At 39.2% G+C, this 18,340-nt stretch overlaps 1 protein-coding gene across 6 annotated transcripts in view; it reads right to left on the bottom strand.

Moving 5' to 3' along the window:
• Positions 1 to 899: 899 nt before the first annotated feature.
• Positions 900 to 18,340, bottom strand: part of TDRD7 (tudor domain containing 7) — a 73,890-nt gene continuing 56,449 nt past the window's right edge. For 5 of the 6 annotated variants that reach the window (XM_040481755.1, XM_040481754.1, XM_040481759.1 and 2 more), the window contains 7 exons: positions 17,974 to 18,176; positions 16,047 to 16,181; positions 14,196 to 14,282; positions 8,171 to 8,305; positions 7,548 to 7,658; positions 5,240 to 5,742; positions 900 to 1,095 (listed from right to left, as the gene is read on the bottom strand). In XM_040481755.1, coding sequence (XP_040337689.1) covers positions 915 to 1,095; positions 5,240 to 5,742; positions 7,548 to 7,658; positions 8,171 to 8,305; positions 14,196 to 14,282; positions 16,047 to 16,181; positions 17,974 to 18,176 — 1,355 coding nt within the window. In that variant the 3' untranslated portion in view covers positions 900 to 914. The remainder of the gene's footprint in view (positions 1,096 to 5,239; positions 5,743 to 7,547; positions 7,659 to 8,170; positions 8,306 to 14,195; positions 14,283 to 16,046; positions 16,182 to 17,973; positions 18,177 to 18,340) is intronic. The other variant, XM_040481757.1, reaches the window with a different exon arrangement.

Here is an 18,340-nt window from a genome sequence, read left to right as displayed (position 1 = left end):
CAGATTTTAATAATAATAGTCAATAGGGTGTATGAATGTAGTAAAATCACATACTTGCATGCTGTTAATTACAATGCAACTGGAAACTCACCTGGCCATAAAAATGGTCATATCCTATGACCTAGGATGTTTTATAATTGTGGAAACCCATTATGCATTTGTATTATAATATATACAATAAGTTGTCAAATATTAGCTGAGCAATGTGCTCCTCCTATTGGTCGTTTATGTTGTTTCATTGTTTTTGTTTGTTTTGGCTAGTATACACAGCTGCAGGTTTTTTCCTAATACTACAATAAAAGTATAAATAACCTAAATGCTTAACAAAAGGGAAATAATGATTAAATCAAATCTTTTGCAGCTATTAAAAATCATTACAGGGGTGCCTGGGTGGCTCAGTTGGTTGAACATCCAACTTTGGTTCAGGTCATGGTCTTGAGGTTCGTGAGTCTGAGCCCTGCATTGGGCTCTATGCTGACAGCCCAGAGCCTGGAGCCTGCTTTGGATTCTGTGTCTCCCTCTCTTCCTGCCTCTCCCCCACTCATGCTCTGTCCCTCTCTCTCAAAAATAAATAAACATTAAAAAAAATCATTATGAAGACCATCAAACAAACACTTAAAAAGTAATTAGGAAAAAAATGCTAAAAATGAAGAAAGCAGCATGCAAGACAATACCTGTCCTGACTACAGCTTTAGAAATATACCCATATGTGAGACCACAAACAGAGAGAAATACGGAAAAATAGAAACAGCAGATATAGTGGAAAGGCATGGCTGTGACAGATCATTACAAATTATTTCTATTATGGTCAGGAAGTTGTTTGGAAAAAAAAAGTTAACTCAATAGGCCAGTGACTCTGTACTCCCTAAGTGCCCATGACAAAAGGACAATATAAACCATGTTGTGACTTGAGTTCAAGTTCCACAGAAATTACCTGCAAGTTGAGCTGTGACTGCTTGGAATGGCAGCTTTCTGAACATGTCCACTAACGGCTGTACTTTTCTTATGTTGACTAGCTCGTGCTTGCCGTAGTCCAGCTCATACACAGACACCAATCCATTGGTCAGGATTCCTTTTAAAAGCACCCTGTGCCACCTAGATGTGCATTGGATTAAAAAGGAAGAAAAAAAATACACAAAGTTGACATATGCTTTAAGAGTAACAATTTATGATTAAAAAATTAATGCGAAAGATGTTTATCAAAATATAAAACTGTACTGTCATTGAGGTTTTAAAGAGATTGCTTCTTCTTACTCCAAAGGTTACTATTCTCTGCTTTGCCACCAGCTTACTTGGTGGTATTTGTTCGCTCAACACCCATTCACAGGCCTCATGGAGCTACTACAGGAGACCAACACATAAACTAGCAACCACCACTAAGCAGAATCAAACAGATGGAGGCTGATCAGGACAAGGCAAGGAGATCCCTCCACTCTAACAAGGAGACAAAGGTCAGGTCTGGGACAGGGTATGTATGTAAAAGATGGGAAGAGGGAGTAACTGGAACCAGGCCAGGCTGAAGACATGCATGAGAAGAAAAAGCACAGAAGATTCTACAGGGCATGACAGCTGGGAGCAAACACCACAGTAGAGCTAGAAAGCAGAATGTGTGAAGGAATGGAAAAGAAAACCAGATGGGGAAGAGAGTGTGGGAAGAGATTACAAAACGTTTTGAATGCAAAGGTGACAATTTTAGTTATGCCGAGTGAGGACATTAAAAAACAAAACAAAACAAAACACAAAGTCCAACCCACTGCCTAGAATAAAGAGCCTGGAAAAGATAGGAGAGTAGGGGGGAAGAAGAACATGGTTTCCGATCTGGAGTTCAAGGTGTCAGTCAGAAATTCACATGAATATACTTTTCTCCTCTGGGTCTACATGCATCATCATTACAATTAGAAAAGCTTAGACTTCAAAGTTAAGATATGAAGGACCATATTAAAGTCCTACAGTCTTCGGGTGCCTGGGTGGCTCAGTCAGTTAAGTGTCCAACTCTTGATTTCAATTCAGGTCATGATCTCACGGGTTCATGGGATCCAGCCCTAAGTTGGGCTCTGGCTCTGAGCTGACAGCACAGAGCTTGCTTTGGATTCTCTCTCTCTAAATAAATGAGTAAATAAACTTAAAAAAAAAAAGTTCTTTAGTGTTGACTATGTGATTGAAGAGTATCATCACACTAAGGAAAGGAAGTTGTTTGTAACATCTAAAAGGTAAGTGTCTATGGAGATAGCCTCTGCCCCTGCAAGGTATGAGTCAGGCTCTGCCATGGATGGTGGACTCAGCCATCCTCTGAAACAGATTAATTAGCTATAAGCCGCAAGCCCAGTGCAACAGCAGGCCTTTCACTGCAATACACTGCTGGGCTGGGAGCTGGCTAGGCTAGATGGATTTTCCATCACACCAGTGGAGAATGGGTACAAGAAACCCACACCGTTGCTATGGGGTAAACTATAGTAAGAAAGCTCTGAAGAGGCCAACTTTGGACACTAGTGATTGGGGGTTTGGGGAGGAAACTCCAGAAACCTGTTTCTGAAGGCAGAAACAAGCCCAAAGTGCAGCAAGCGATAATCCATGAGTCACAACAGGGAGGTGCAAAAAGATATCACAGTAAGTATGTGAGTTTTGGGAACCAACAGACTTAGGCTGGCATCCCCTCACCCCACCCCCAGGACATGTTCCAGCTATCTCACCTTGGGCTCCTATTAAACCTCTCTGAGCCTCAATTATCTCATGTGTACTATTTAATTTTAACTCACTTGCAGAAATTATATAAAGTGCCTAGTACATTACTTGGCACACAATAGGTGCTTGGCAAATGGTAGCCGCCATCGTTATTATATAATAATTATGATAATTATTAAAATGAAGATAAGCTGTGTAAATATAAGCATGTCAGAGAAATTTTCATATGTGGAAATGCCAGTTTGGTGCAGGTTGTTAAATCTGTGTAGGTGCAAAAGGAGATAAAAATCATTTGGTTTCCACCTATAGCACTGTCTTTAAATTGTACAGGGCAAGTGCTGGTGGTCTGTGTATAAATGCTGGTGGTTTTAGTGTATAAATACAAGGTACAGAGCAGCGAGGGAAGAGCTACCAGAAGACTTACATGTCACCTGTCATGCCCTTCGGTAGCTTTTAATTTTCAACACTAATAGCTTCACTAAAGGTTTCTGTTTGGACTAGTTCACCGATTTCAGTGCAGGGCTGCTTGTGAATCATCAGGAGAGTTTGTGAAAAACACAGATTCTGAAGTTCCACTCCCAGAGACTCTAATTCAGGATGTCTGGGGTGAGGAAGGAGAATCTGCATTTTTAGTAAGTTCCCAGGTTATTCTTAACCAACGTGGATTTGGAAACGGCTGCAATCAACAGTGTAGCTGAAAATTCCTAAGTCTTAATTCACCAGAGTTGGGACCAGGGTTTTTAGTAAATAGTCCTGTGATACAGGCAAGATAGAAACTCTAAACACTTTACACTGATTCAGTTCATGAAGTTTAAGAAAATATTGGACAATCTGTTCTTATATATATGAGACATCCTTGATTATCTAGAAAAAAATTAGCTGGTGAAAGTCCCAGCCCCAGAACAGGACTGTTGGACCCATGTTAGGGGAGGGCCGAGTCTGAAACACCACACTGAAGGTCTCCGGTTTGGGTTCTCCTGCCCCACAAAACTCTTGCCCTCAAGTAGGATCTCCCCACAGCTAATCACCATCAATCTGCCCCTCAGATTAATAGTTAACATTGGTTTTGTTTTAACTGTGATTAAATTATTCTGCGAAGAGTTCTCACGTAGGCAAATGATGTTCCTGTGTGGAATTAAACCCATGCATGCTTACAGTTGTAAATAACATGACATAGTAAAAATGGTTTTTTGAAAGTGAAAAGCTTGTGACATACAAGCTGAATCCTTTTTAAAATGAGAGCTATGATACTTTTCACTCTTAACAATTAAAAATTGGTTTCTCTTATGGGAATAATAAAGTTTTCACAAATGTCTATGCTTGATATCTTGAGAATGAACCAAAGCATTTTATTAAAAAAATAATAAAATAAGCAGTTTGACCTTTTAAACTAAGTTCTGGGGTGTGTGTGTGTGTGTGTGTGTGTGTGTGTGTGTGTTGTTGTTGTTGTTGTGGTGGTGGTGGTGGTGGTGGTGGTGGTGGGAGAACAGTTCTTTGTGTTTGTCATCATCAAATAAGCTTGGTCAGTTCCCCTAAGAAAGCTGGCAAAGGAGACGGGACGGGGCTAAGTTGTTCCTTTTTCCAGGGCTTTTGTGACCTTGTACTGTGTGGGGTGGAGTACTAGGGATTCACTGGGTTGGAACCAGAACATATTGGAGGGCTTCAGGGAAGGAGGATGTGATCCAAATGGGAAATGTGAAAAAACAGACCAAAGTGCTGCACCAGTGAGTCCCGGCTGGAGAAGTGCACCGTGCATTGCTGCACCATACAGAAGGTGGCACGGCTCTCCAGGAGCAAGAACCTCAAGACCTACCTCAAGAACCTTCTAATCCTTAAACAAGTAATTTTTCTTCTGGGAATCTATCTCAGAAATACTCAGAGATGTGAACAGAGATTTATGTTCGATAGTATCTAGAATAGTGAAAAATCTGGGAGAAAAAACTACATAACAAGAGAGAATGATAAGTAAATTATGATTTCTCTATATGATGTGATGGACTATTATTCAGCCTTAAAAATGTTTATGAAGACATTTTATCACATGGAAAAATGTTCACAGGATTATGTGAGGTGAAAAAAGTAGGTGTGGAATTGTATTTAATAATAATACTACACCAACTGTATGAATATATGTAGAAACGAATGAGAAGAAATACATGAATAGTTTAACAAGCGTTCTGTCCGGTTGGAGGATTTTCTTATATATTTTTGCATTTTTCTAAATCTTCTACAATAAGTATTTGTTTTTAAAATTTAAAAGTTATTCAACCCAAAAGCCATTATTTCCTAAAGAAACAACAACGTTTTGTCTAATAGAAAAACAAAAACATTTAAACCTTCGTTTTAGATATTTAACAGGAATTTAATATATGGTGACTAGATTTTTAGATAAATGACATCATGTCAAATATTAAAAGACTGCACAATTCATTAGTCTCGCTTCACATTCAAAATTTCCCTAAGTGCAGTTCAAAATCCCCCTGCAGAGATTAAGGACTCTTGGTATCACTCCACACATTTTTCGTAGTCGGATCACACGCTCTGTCCAACGACCTACTTGTTTTCCACTTTGGCAGCATACACTTGGTCTTTTTCCACGGCTACGTGGCGCTCCTCAGACACACTGTAATACAGAATCATCTCCTCCATCAGAACTTCCAGCTTATGTATCTCTTGCCATGGCTGGATGACGAAGTAGCCCGGGTGACAGGCCACAGGCACGTACACATCCATGTGCTCCCCAGGCTTCGACAAGTGGACGGGAGGGGGGAGTTCCTCTGTGGAGAAAGAGCCGGTGTGGTCCACCACGGACTTCTTGATGACGTCTGTCAGGCTCTTTCTCAGATTCTCTCCAGCGGTGCCTGGAATGGGGGTGCCACCGCCTTTGCTGTGGGGAGAGCTAGCTCCACTGGATATGGCACTCAAAAACACATCCTTCTGATGCTTCCACAAGTCTGCATTTGTAATCTGGCGATTAATACTGTGGTGAGGATCAGGGAAGTTCTTAGGGGTGAATAAATAAATGTGTGAGATCCCTCTGGTTTCGTCCACTTTTGTAACCTATGGAAAACACACAAGGCATTTCAAGGAATCCCAGTTCACCATAATATTAACCTTAAATATGAAAACACAGTATTTTACAAGGAACCCAACTTGCTAAAATTCATTTTATTTAAGGTAAGATAAATGATCTATCACAGCCACAGCAGTGAATAGGCTCTTAAGTCCAAGACGCCAGCGGCTGGCTTATGGAAACGAAAACTTTATTAGCCTCTCAAAACTGAGGATACCTTAAAACTCACTAGAGGTCATTATCACTGACATGGAGTCCGCATACCATTGGTAAAAACTCTTTTTATTGATGACATTTAAGAACACTCAAAGTAAAAGGAACAGTATGATGCACCCTCAAGGGCTCATCTCCCAGCTTCAAAAATAAAAGATAATCACAAAAGTGGCAAAAGTGTTCCATATGCATTCTACCTATGCTGGTGCACCCACACTGGGAAGTGAAGGAGAAAGCTTTGGCATTCACCATACCCTCGGGGACCTTGGCCTAAATGCCTTGTTTGGTCATAGTATCTACCCTCACCCTTTATCCCTTCCCCAGTTACATGGGAGGAACCTGGGGAGAAAAAGGAAAAAGTTCCACTGAACAGGTCAAAACCGCAGCTTTGCCCCTTCTGTCCAGGAGACCTTTGGCTACCTTTCTACCTCTTTCTGCCAGAGGGATGAGCATTATATGGGAATGCCACACACTGACACCTGGGACTGGACAGCTGTGTGTCCCAAAGGGCTGGCTGCCTGGTAATTCTTACCAGCTCCTCCGGTTTACCCTGGGAAGGACAAAAATGAGACACCTCCAGCCACACTGATCTCTTATCAAAAAGGGCCGCGAAAGAAAGGCAGGAACAGAGGTCTCAGACAGAGAGACAAGGCAATCCATCTACAGTAATTTGCTTAAAAATATTTTTCCTAGCAAGATGGATCTATTTAAATTAATTAACATTCCAAAGTGCTAAAGAATGAATGACTGCTAATTTATTTTGCTATTTATGATACAGAAGTACCATTTCAAAGATCAACCATTAAAAAATATTTTTATTGAGTACCCAATACTCTGGCTTTAAGAGCTTAAAACATAGTTGATAAAACAATATTCATTTATCATACGGCAATTGAAGAATATAAAATGGTAATTAAGTGTGTAATTGTATAAACATAGGAAAATCCCTGTGAACCAGAATAATTTGGAGATTTTCATGCAGATATTTCTCAAGGACATTTCACTGTTTAATGCTTATAGAAAATAGCATTGTTCATTAGTTAAAACAAAAATATCTTATGTTTTTATACTTGGAAATAAAAATAATGTTTTTGATACAAAGATGCAAAAGTACAAAAAAAAAGGAGCTAGTGAAATAAAACAGTTTAAACTTTTAACAGGCAGAAAACAAGATTATGATCAAATTATTTGCTTGTAATCTATTATACTTTTGAAAAAAAAAGAATGACCTTATTTGAATGACGTTTACAAACGTTTATCAAGAGATATATGGTCCCTCTGTTGGGAATTTAATTCCTTATCATGGAGCAAAATAGAAGCAGAGAACTATCTCTGCTACCTTATTAATACTGGAAAAATTATATAAAGGGCTTAAAAATAATACTGGAGATACAGGATAAATTCTTAAATAAAAATCAAACCATGAAATATCTTATCATACACGTAACCAACCTCTTAAATACCAAAATGTGTCACATATGAAAGCATCAGTTTATGGTAAGACAAAATTATTTCACAAAAAAACAAATGAGCCCTTCTGGCTGACAGCTCCCTTTCCAAATGCATCAAGATAACTAACCTTAATGCTACAGTCCGAGCAATTCAAAACAGAATCTCTTAACCAAAGCACAGCATCTGGTGTCCACATGCCAATAGACTGTGGAAGATCTGCTAAGCAGCACTTTATAGCCTGGAAAGAAAACATGATGGAAAAGCAAACACACCATCTTAAAATAGGTACTTATAAGTAATGTCAATGTTATTTTCCTGTACGTCAGGCACGTTGCCAAGATAGAAAGCAAGCAACAGCAATAGCTAACAATGACAATCAGAGCTCTGGAGCTGGAGCGTGCGCTATGTTGCTGGCTCTATTTATATCGCCTCTATTGTCTTTACTCCTATTTGAGCAGGGCTTATACCAGGCAGTTCACATACTTATCCTACGATACCTCTGCAAGATGGGCCAGTGTTGTGACCTCATTGTACAGACAGTGAAATGGAATCAGAGAGACTTATGTGCATCAAGTCACAAAGTTGTGAAAAACAGTGAACAATTACATTTGGACCATTTCCAATTTTGTTACAAACTTGGACTTCTTTTGCTCATTATCAAGATCAAAACTGAGAGGGCATCTCACAACATGATTACAAATACATCCAAATCTCTTCCATAAAATCTCTCAGGCTTGTAACATATAGTACCTGAGGTGGTATCACAATTATTTCTTGTAGAAACCGAGGGGGAATTTCCCTGAGTTCGGACACTTTTACGGATGTCACAGTACCAGAATCCAGGAATTGAACATCAAGAGCTCGACTGCTATGAACGTTTGTGATCTGCAACGAGACAAGTGTTGGCTAATTTATTAGCACATTCAAAAGGCCAAAACACTTCTGTGCGATTACATTTTGTATAACTCTAAAATGCATATGAAAATCAACAAAGACTATCAGTGTTAATGAAGTTTTCTTATTTTAAAAATGTACCTATTTACAATAGGTATTCTTTTAGAGCAGAACTGATGTCAACATCTAGTTGTTAAATCATTTAATCAATACTAATCACCAAACTAATAATAATCAATAAAATCAAATAGGTAATGTTTACTATGCTTTCAACTCTAGGACACTACTGATTTATAAAACAATTTGAAACATCATTATATACTGTTGATTAAAGATGCCGTCTGTTCTCCAAAATATTAAAATGTGAGGGAAAAACCCCATTGTGTCTCAGCAACGAAGAAGTAAAGAATACAAAGAATTCAGACACAGAAAATTTCTTGTAGTAGGTAAATACTATGTCTTTTTAAATCATAACCTATTGTGGCATTTTATAGCTTTGTCAGAAAGCCCAATGATAATTTTTATCATTTGTCCTAACTAAAACATTGAAACTCAAAAAGTCAGAAAGGTAAAATAAGCCAAATTAATAATTCAAAAATGGGAAAATTACATACAGGGTCAAAGTAATAATTTCCTGTGATCAAATGGCAACATCACGATATTAAGATTCTGGGTGCACCTTTAAATGCCGAAAGTTCCCTTAATAAGCCATTGTGATATCTGCCGTCACTGAATATAGTTAACCTTAGCCAAAGATAGCCCCGTCACGATGGTTATCTGGGCAGGGACTTCGTGCCTACAACTGCTCTCACTGCCACCTCGTGAAGGGCGGTGCTTTCAGTATGGTGACTGTTAAGAACTGGACTTCTCTTGGCATGGAAGTCAGATATACCAAAAGTAAAGCCTTTTTCTGTGGCACCAGTAAATGCTTTATTAATATAACAGCATAATTCTTTAATCTCTTAAGATTATGATAGACACAAACAGAATTACAACAATATCCTAAAATGTCTTTTATTCAAAATATGTTGGCATGGTTGGTATATACTGAATGCTTATTATGGCCAGGCATAACTGGGTAGAGACATATACTCCCCCATCTCAAAGAGCTCCTAGTCTCACAAGAGATGATGACACAAATAAATAATTAGGATATAAGGTAGTAGGGCAATAATAGAGCTATGCATGAGGTACTATGAGAACATAGAGAATGGGTACCTGACCCAGCCAGGAAGCAGATGTTAGGGCAAGCTTTCAGGAGGAGGGAATACCTAAAATTGATACTTTCCTTTAAAATGTATTTTTTCTTCTTATGCTAGTAAAATGCCCTTATCATAGAAAATTTAGATACTTCAAAGAATGATATAAAAAATCACTTATAATCTATAATCGATTGTAATTATCCTTGTAGTCTTTAATCCATACATTTATAAAGAATTAGATTTACAAAAACTAGAACATTATTTGTATATACTATTTCTTAATTGGCTACTTTTCACTAAGTGTCTCAAAAATATTTCATGTCATTAGTCTTCTATAACATTTTAATATTACATAATTGTATCATGCAGATACGTTATGACTTATCTAATAACCCCTTTGGCTTTACAATTTAAATTGTATAAATTTTTGCTCTTTTAAGAAATAATCGGGGCGCCTGGGTGGCTCAGTCGGTTGAGCGTCCGACTTCGGCTCAGGTCACGATCTCATGGTCTGTGAGTTCGAGCCCCGCGTCAGGCTCTGGGCTGATGGCTCAGAGCCTGGAGCCTGCTTCCGATTCTGTGTCTCCCTCTCTCTCTGCCCCTCCCCCGTTCATGCTCTGTCTCTCTCTGTCTCAAAAATAAATAAATGTTAAAAAAAAAAAAAGAAATAATCATACTTACTGGGAATTTGTATTTCCTTTTTCATAAATTAAAATTTCACAAATGTCACAACTTCAGCTGGGCCTTACATGATGAATGGGAATAAACCAGGTTGGTAGGAGCCTAGTTAGGGGCTAATCCAAACATTTCAAACAGAGGGGGAAAAGGATGGGCAAGACATTTATATTTCTTATGTGTGGAAGCTACAAGCATTTTGGTTATGCTGGGATGTAAAGAGAGAGGCAGGGCAAGGCAGGAGATGATGCTGAGAGAAAGGTAAAGGCAAGGTAAGGTCTTGGAGAGCCAGACATTATGTCTTAAAGAACCGGATTTACCCTGCAGATGAGAAGAAGCCAATGCCAAGTCTTGAGAAGAATGAGATGGTTGGCTTTGTAAGAGGCCATGTATTTTTGGTGGTAAGACTGGGTGAGGGCTTTGAAATCAGACAGATTTGGTTTTAATCTCACCTCTCACTTTCTAGCTGAATGACTTTCCTCATCAGTAAGAATGGGATCATAGGGTTTTGTGAAGATTAAGTCAGATCAGTCATGTTTATAAAAAAAAACAACAACATTTTAGGATGCCTGGGTGGCTCAGTTGGTTAAACGTCTGACTCTTGATTTTGGCTCGGGTCATGTTCTCACCATTCGAGGGATCAAGCCCCACGTCACATTGGGGTCTGTGCTGACAGCACACAAAGCCTGCCTAGAACTCTCTCTCTCTCTCTTCTCTTTCTCTGCCCCTCCCCATGCTCATGCGTGTGCTTTCCCTCTCTCTCCCTCTCTCTCTCTCTCAAAATAAATAAACTTTAAAAAATTAAAAAAAAAACATTTCGTGTCTGGGAAATACTAAGCCCCATTAAACATTGTAAGTATTATTGCTTGCTATTATTTACGTTTTGGGTCACTCACTCTAGTGGCATGGAGATTGACTGGAGGAAGACCAGAGCAAAGACAGAGGAACCATAGTATTGCAGTGATCTAGGCAAGAAATGACAAAGATGCAAAATGTCACCGGGGCTGAGGAAGATTCGGGAATCCAAGATAACTCTTAAGAAGCAGCCTCAGTGGCTGTATGAAGAGAGATACCACCAAAATACAGATACAGGAGGAAGATAAGGATGGGAAAAGATAATTTTGGTTTCAGACATGCAAAGCTTGAGGACTATGCGAGATGGACAATTAGGCTGGCTTTTGCATAAATCTGAAGCTCATTGAGGGCTGGAAAACAAACTGGAGAGTCATGAGGACAGAGATGGTAACTGAATCGATGAGACGGCATTGCCTAGAAGGATGCAGAGGCCTAGAACAGTGAGCTGGGACAGGACTTGGGGAGCACTGACAGTGACATTGTGGAGTGTGGTGGGTGGGGGGAGGTTGGGGTAAAAAACAGGAAAAGCAATCATTAGAACATCATGAGGAAAATTAGGAGGATTTGATACCATGGTAGCCTCTCTACAGTGAGAGGGGTATTTCAGGTTTCGACACTGTTAGATGCAGCCAAGAGGCCTGGTAACATAAGACCTGGAAGACTCTAGTTGGATTGTGCAGCTGAGGTCCTGGTGCTCTGTTGGAGTACAGGCAGCAAACAGCCGTGGCTGAGAACTGGCTGGAAGGTGCCATAGAAAGTGAAGGCAGACCACTTGGGATGTGTTTGAAGGAAACAGGAAGAGTGATGACCACTGAGTAGAGTTGGCTGGATGTATGGAGTAAGTTCAGAAGGTACAGGCCCTAAATTAAGCTTAGATGAGTTACAATGTCAGGAACAAACACATCATTTAAACACAGGATCTGCTTCTCATTAATCATTCTTTCTTCCTTAACTTTCTATGTATCACTAAGAGAATGAATACTTTTGCTACCTCCAAGGCAGACAACTCACAGTTTGATAGTAAAACAAAAATAATACTAGACATTTATCTCAAGTATTTGAGCATATGATGAAAAGGTATTTTGCCAAAAACGCATAACCTGATTCTACACATGAAGAAACTCAAGCAGTGACATAGTCTGCAAAATGCTGCTACTATTCAAAAGGCGAATAACAAAGAAAGCCAGAGCAATTGCCAGATTGGAGGAAACTAAGAAGGCATAACAATTAACTACCACTTGGGATCCTGGACCAGAAAGAAGATATTTGCAGGACAATCTGGGATGTCAACAGAGTCTGCAGATTAGTTAATAATATTGTATGAGTGTTGATTTGCTGGTTCTGATAATGGCTATGCCAAGACTTTAACAACTGGAGACAGTGGGTAAAAGGCATATGGGAACTCTTGGGACTATTTTTACAACTTTCTAAAAGTCTGAAATTATTTCAAATATGTGTGCATTTATACGTAATACACTAAACAGCACAGAACTTTAAAATTTTTAATTTTTAAAAAAATTTATTTATTTTTGAGAGAGAGACAGCATGTGAGCAGGGGAGGAGCAGAGAGAGAGGGAGACACAGAATCCGAAGCAGGCGCCAGGCTCTGAGCCGTCAGCACAGAGCCCGACGTGGGGCTCGAGCCCACAAACTGTGAGATCATGACCTGAGCTGAAGTCGGACACTCAACCGACTGAGCCACCCAGGTGCCCCTAAAATTTTTTTAAATGTTTATTTATATTATTTTTGAGAGAAAGATAGACAAAACATGAGTGGGGGAGGGACAGACAGAGAGGGAGACACAGAATCTGAAGCAGGCTCCAGGCTCTGAGCTGTCAGCACAGAGCCCAATGCAGGGCTTGAACCCACAAACTGTGAGATCATGACCTAAGCTGAAGTCTGAAGCTTAAGCAACTGAGCCACTCAGGTGTCCAATAAACAGCACAGAACTTTAAAATTCAAATGCCATGTTCTTTTGAATGAGTTATGTTTTTGAAGTTTATAACTAAACATACAACTCTTAGTCACATAACCCCCGCCCCACTGCTTAAAGTAGAGGCTCTTGCATCCAGATTAAGAACCTCTGAAACAAAGACAAAAAAGGAAAAAAAAAAATCAAACCCAAGTTTGACACTTTAGCAACTGGGAAAACTAGATATCAAAAATAGAAGAAAGAAAGAAAAAAGGAAAGAAACAGCAACAACGAAAATCCAAAACCCACCTTTGAAAAACATATGAAAATATATGATAAAATATAACAAACCTCTTTTCAAATTTGTAACTGTGCTTGCAAGAAAATAAGATAATTACTAGAGACTGGAAATAGAGGAGCATGTAAACACTGAAGCCAAAGCCGTCCTCGGCAGGAAGGAAGATCTGAGACATCCCCCCAAACCCCTGCCAAGAAGCCAGAACTCTCAAAGGGCTACACCCTCAGCAGAATGGTGACTCCAGAGAACAATGAAGCAATATCTAGCGAAACTGAAGACAGGCATTCTCTCTACCCAGAAACTCCATTCCTTTCTATGTACCCTGGGAGATGTGCACAGGAAGGTTCATAAAAGGAGGTTCCATTTATAACAAAAAATTAGAAAAAATCTAAATACCGACGATCAGGGTGCTGGAGTGATAATGTTGGCACACTCATACACCGTTAAATCAAACAGCAGTGAAAACAAATGAACGAGAGCTGCATACATCAACATGGATGAATCTCCCGCATAATGAATAAAAAAACATATTTCAGAAGCATCAATACATTTTACCATTTACATACATTTTTTAAGCATTTGTGTGTTAGATTTTATTAAGTTTTACTATAAATATTCTATGTACATTTTCATTCCTGTATTCCCACTACCTCTATATTAAAATATATAGATAGCAAAAGCTCGTACGTATAAACACAAATACAGTGAAAGTATAAAAAAGCATAGGAATTAGAAACAGTACACGCAGTGGGCAGTTCCCCTCCTCCAGAGTGGGAGTAGAAGAAATGGAGGCAGGCATAGAGCCTCAACCATGTTGGTCATGTTTTATTTCTCCCGTGGTGATGAATATGTGGGTACTTCTTCCATTTTTAAAAAAACTTGTTTGTATATCTGAAATGTTTCACAATAAGCTTTAAAAAAGAAGTGACTGATTTTTACCTCTACTCGTAACCATTTTCCTTTGCAGTGGAAGAGGCAGACTTTCCCACAGAAGGGTAATGAAACGAAGTACTCGGAGGTCATGTGCTACAAAACAGAAATGCGTGACACGTTCATTACTCTTAGCAAGGAGCGTATTGCTACACCACCAGAAAAACATCACTGTGGCTCAGGCTCACTGGGGCACCTGCACTTCGCCAGGCTTCCCATGAGGAGTCTGCTGTGGTGCGTGTACGAGGGTGATGGGATTTCTACCTTATTTCTCAGACATTACTGATGGCATCTTCTATTCTCCCTCCTCACACGTGGCCCATAAATCAGACCTGTTAAAATGTCTACAAACATAAGTGTGCAGGTCAGTATGATGCATCCAGGCACGAGTGCCATCAGTTAAACATGAAGAGGGAGGATGAATCTGCCAAAAAGGAGGAGAAGAGCCTGGATGAAAGTGAGGTTGGGCTAGCTGTCCAGAAGGCCTCTTCCTGCCAACTTTTAACATTTAGATTCAAAGACGAGATTTTTACTTCCAAAACAAGTGTTATCAACACAAATATGGGTGTCAGTGCCAGTGAAATGGCAACAAATCACGACCATAGGCCTCTTCATCCTCCCCTTTGCTGTAGCTTAAAGCTGAGGACCTGTCACGGTCTCCTCCATTCAGGGTGAATGTTTGTACTCTCCCCAAAGGCAGTGTGTCTACATTTGGGTTACCAGCGCACTGGGGACTATCGAGAGGACTTTTCACCACCATGAATAATAAGCACATGCATGCAAATGAGTCACTGGAGTCAGCTTCTCTAGATGTCTTAGATTTCTCCAAGATAGATTAGCAAACCAAACTTAAGCAATGACCCTGAGATACAGCTAAGACATCTGTAATACAGAAAGAGACAAAGCTACAGATCTGATGCCTCAGTTCTAGGCTGTAGTCTGAATACAAATCTAACCCGATTCAGCACAAATATTTTAGAATACCTATTCTATGTAGGATACTTGATTAGATTCTGTAGTACCTAAATGAATTAGGTCCTTACCAGTACCTGCCAAGGCTCTGTCTCTGCCCTCAAGAAGCCTACACTGTGTAAGGCAAACGAATACCCAAACAGCAAAACTACAATGTTGCAAATGAAGCCACGAGGCACTTTGGTATGCTTGGGAGGTTGGAGGGAAGGGTTCACTTCTAAGGGCAAGAGGGTCAGGACCCACATGGCATTAGGATTTAATCACTCAAAACCAAGCATATTCTGGATTACAATTGTAACACCCTAAGAGAGGTAAGAACATCACCTTAGAACTTTAAAACAAAACCTCCTCAGATCCTGGTTTAGAAAATAATACTAGAATCAAAGGGTAAGGAGCTTATTAATAAATTTAAACACAGAACCACATTTACCAAGGCAGTAGGTTCTCATGGACCATAAAGAGCTTGGGGAGTGATGCTTTAGAAGTTTTCTTCTCCTCCTAGATTCCATGGTTTTGTCTTTGCCCGAGGCAGGGGAGTCAGCTGGCTCTAGCACACAAAGTCACAGCGGCCGCACTGTAGCATCATCAACTGTGCCTTGTAAATAACAAACCTGCCAGTCGCTGGGCCCTTACTCTGTGCCAGGTGCTGTGCTAAGCAGTTTGGCTGCTACTCCTCACAACAATCCTATGGATATATACACTGTTATTATCCTCATTTTGTAATGCAGAAACCAGTAGTTTTTTGTTTTTTAAGTTCTGCAGTCCAGGACTCTTACCTACCATTCTACAGCTTCTACCTTGAATTGTTCAAAAACTACACTTATACCATTTGGTGACCATTCTTGTTTGGAACTGAGAATTTTCGAGGTGGATGTCGCTCTGCCGTACCTTACAATGGAAGTAGTCCTCTATCTTATGCAGAAGGTCGTTGAGCTTGTTCAGACCTTTACAAGGCACCTGGCAGTAGAGTGTGCCATCAGAGCAAATATTAGTCACTCTGACATTTGTGTACATAGCATCAATCTGGAACAAAGGACACACCAAGGAAGCTTGAGACTAGAGCACAGCTCTTACCTACTTTAGGGGTATCTACCTAAATAATCACATTAAAAGTCTTTGCATTTTAACATCTTTTAAGCAAGCAGGAGAATAGATAGGATGATAGAATAAAATTTGAAACTTAAATGTGAAAACCTCATTTGGAGACCTCTCTTTCCAAAAGGAATACCTGATATCATTGTTTCAGGGACAAAGTACACATTTTGCAAACATTAATTACCACATTTCATTGCCTGAAAGGCTAAGTGTCTTTCATTTTGGTTTATTTTCTACCTATTAATTTAGAAAAATAATTATTACATAAAAAATACTTTTTGCAACATTAACATAAATGAAAATAAAAAACTCCCACAAAATCAGTCCCATCATCAGCCTACTTTCCTACCTGTGTTTATCGGCTGCATGAATGTTAGTAATTTTTAAAAATTATAATCATAGCAAAGGCTTAATTTTGGCCAACTTTTAGTCAAATCATAATATAAAGAGAATTCACTGTTGTTCTACTTATTAAACAAATGTTTTCCCAATGTTGCCATGGGAAATCATTTAAAATGGGTGATGGGCAGGGGTGCCTGGGTGGCTCAGTCAGTTAAGCGTTCGACTTTGGCTCAGGTCATGATCTCACAGTTCATGGGTTCAAGCCCCTCATGGGGCTCTGTGCTGACAGTTCAGAGCCTGGAGCCTGCTTTGGATTCTGTGTCTCCCTCTCTCTCTTCCCCTCCCCGACTCACGCTCTGTCTCTCAAAAATGGATAAAGTTAAAATAAATAAATAAATAAATAAAATAAAATGGGTGATGGGCATTGAGGGGGCACTCGTTGGGATGAGCACTGGGTGTTGTATGTAAGCGATGAATCACGGAAATCTACTCCCAAAACCAAGAGCACACTGTATATATACACTGCATGTTAGCTAACTTGACAATTATATATATATAATATATAATATGTTATATATAATATATATTTACAAATACTTAAATATATATATTTAATAATAAATAAATGTAAATAAAATGAAAATAAATATAAAAAATATATAGGGGCGCCTGGGTGGCGCAGTCGGTTAAGCGTCCGACTTCAACCAGGTCACGATCTCACGGTCCGTGAGTTCGAGCCTCGCGTCGGGCTCTGGGCTGATGGCTCAGAGCCTGGAGCCTGTTTCCGATTCTGTGTCTCCCTCTCTCTCTGCCCCTCGCCCGTTCATGCTCTGTCTCTCTCTGTCCCAAAAATGAATAAACGTTGGAAAAAAAAATTAAAAAAAAAATATATAAAAAATATATATATTTAAAAATAAATATATAATAAAAAAATAAAATGACCATTTTTAACATCTCATCTTATTCTTTAGAGTAGCTGTTCTATAATTTATTTAAAGATTTCCTTCTTTGTGGAAAATTTATGTTTTTTACCTTTTAAAACTGTAAAAGCTAACAATTTAATAAACATCTTCACTTATCTAACTTTCTGTTCTTTTGTATTATCTGCTTCTATTATCTTTGCAAAATAATTTCTTATAAAATATAATTTTACTCTAGAAACTGGGAAATAAAACAAAAACCCAATTCCTAATAATTCCTATTTATGTTTTGGCCTTCTTTTCCCCTCTTCCCGTGAGCCCCCCCCCCCCCTTTTCTCCCTTGACACACAGGCAACCTGTCCCTATCAATTGTTAGCCTAAAATTTATACCATTCTTTTCTGCTACCTTTCTTCCCTACAGTGTGTGTGACAGACAACTAGAGTGGTCACAGTGCTACCTGAAGGTGAACCTCTAGAGACTTGTCGCAGATGGCCTTTAAGCAGGTGGCATTAATATTGACGTCATCTTCTCCCGAGGTGTCGTACAGAACAACAAGCGGAATATCTGCTTTGTCAAGTATTTCCACGGCAAAGATCTTTCCACAAGTTAAAGATTCAACCACCTTCACTAAATCAGGATCATCACTTAAAACCTCCAACCCTGAAAAATATTGACTATTTTAATTTCTACTTAATTAGCAGAATCATTTTAAGATAAATAGACTGCATGGGACTGTTTGGGCCGCTTACTGTAACAGTGAATCTACTACCAAATACTTATAAATTTTCTAGGGAAGCTTTGTTTTACACTCTTGTTCACGTTAC

The sequence above is a fragment of the Herpailurus yagouaroundi genome, unplaced genomic scaffold (assembly GCF_014898765.1).
Source record: "Herpailurus yagouaroundi ecotype Mexico unplaced genomic scaffold, PumYag 160, whole genome shotgun sequence".
Taxonomy (NCBI): domain Eukaryota; kingdom Metazoa; phylum Chordata; class Mammalia; order Carnivora; family Felidae; genus Herpailurus; species Herpailurus yagouaroundi.
The sequence above is the reverse complement of the archived record's forward strand: the minus strand, read 5'-3'. Positions and strand labels throughout refer to the sequence as shown.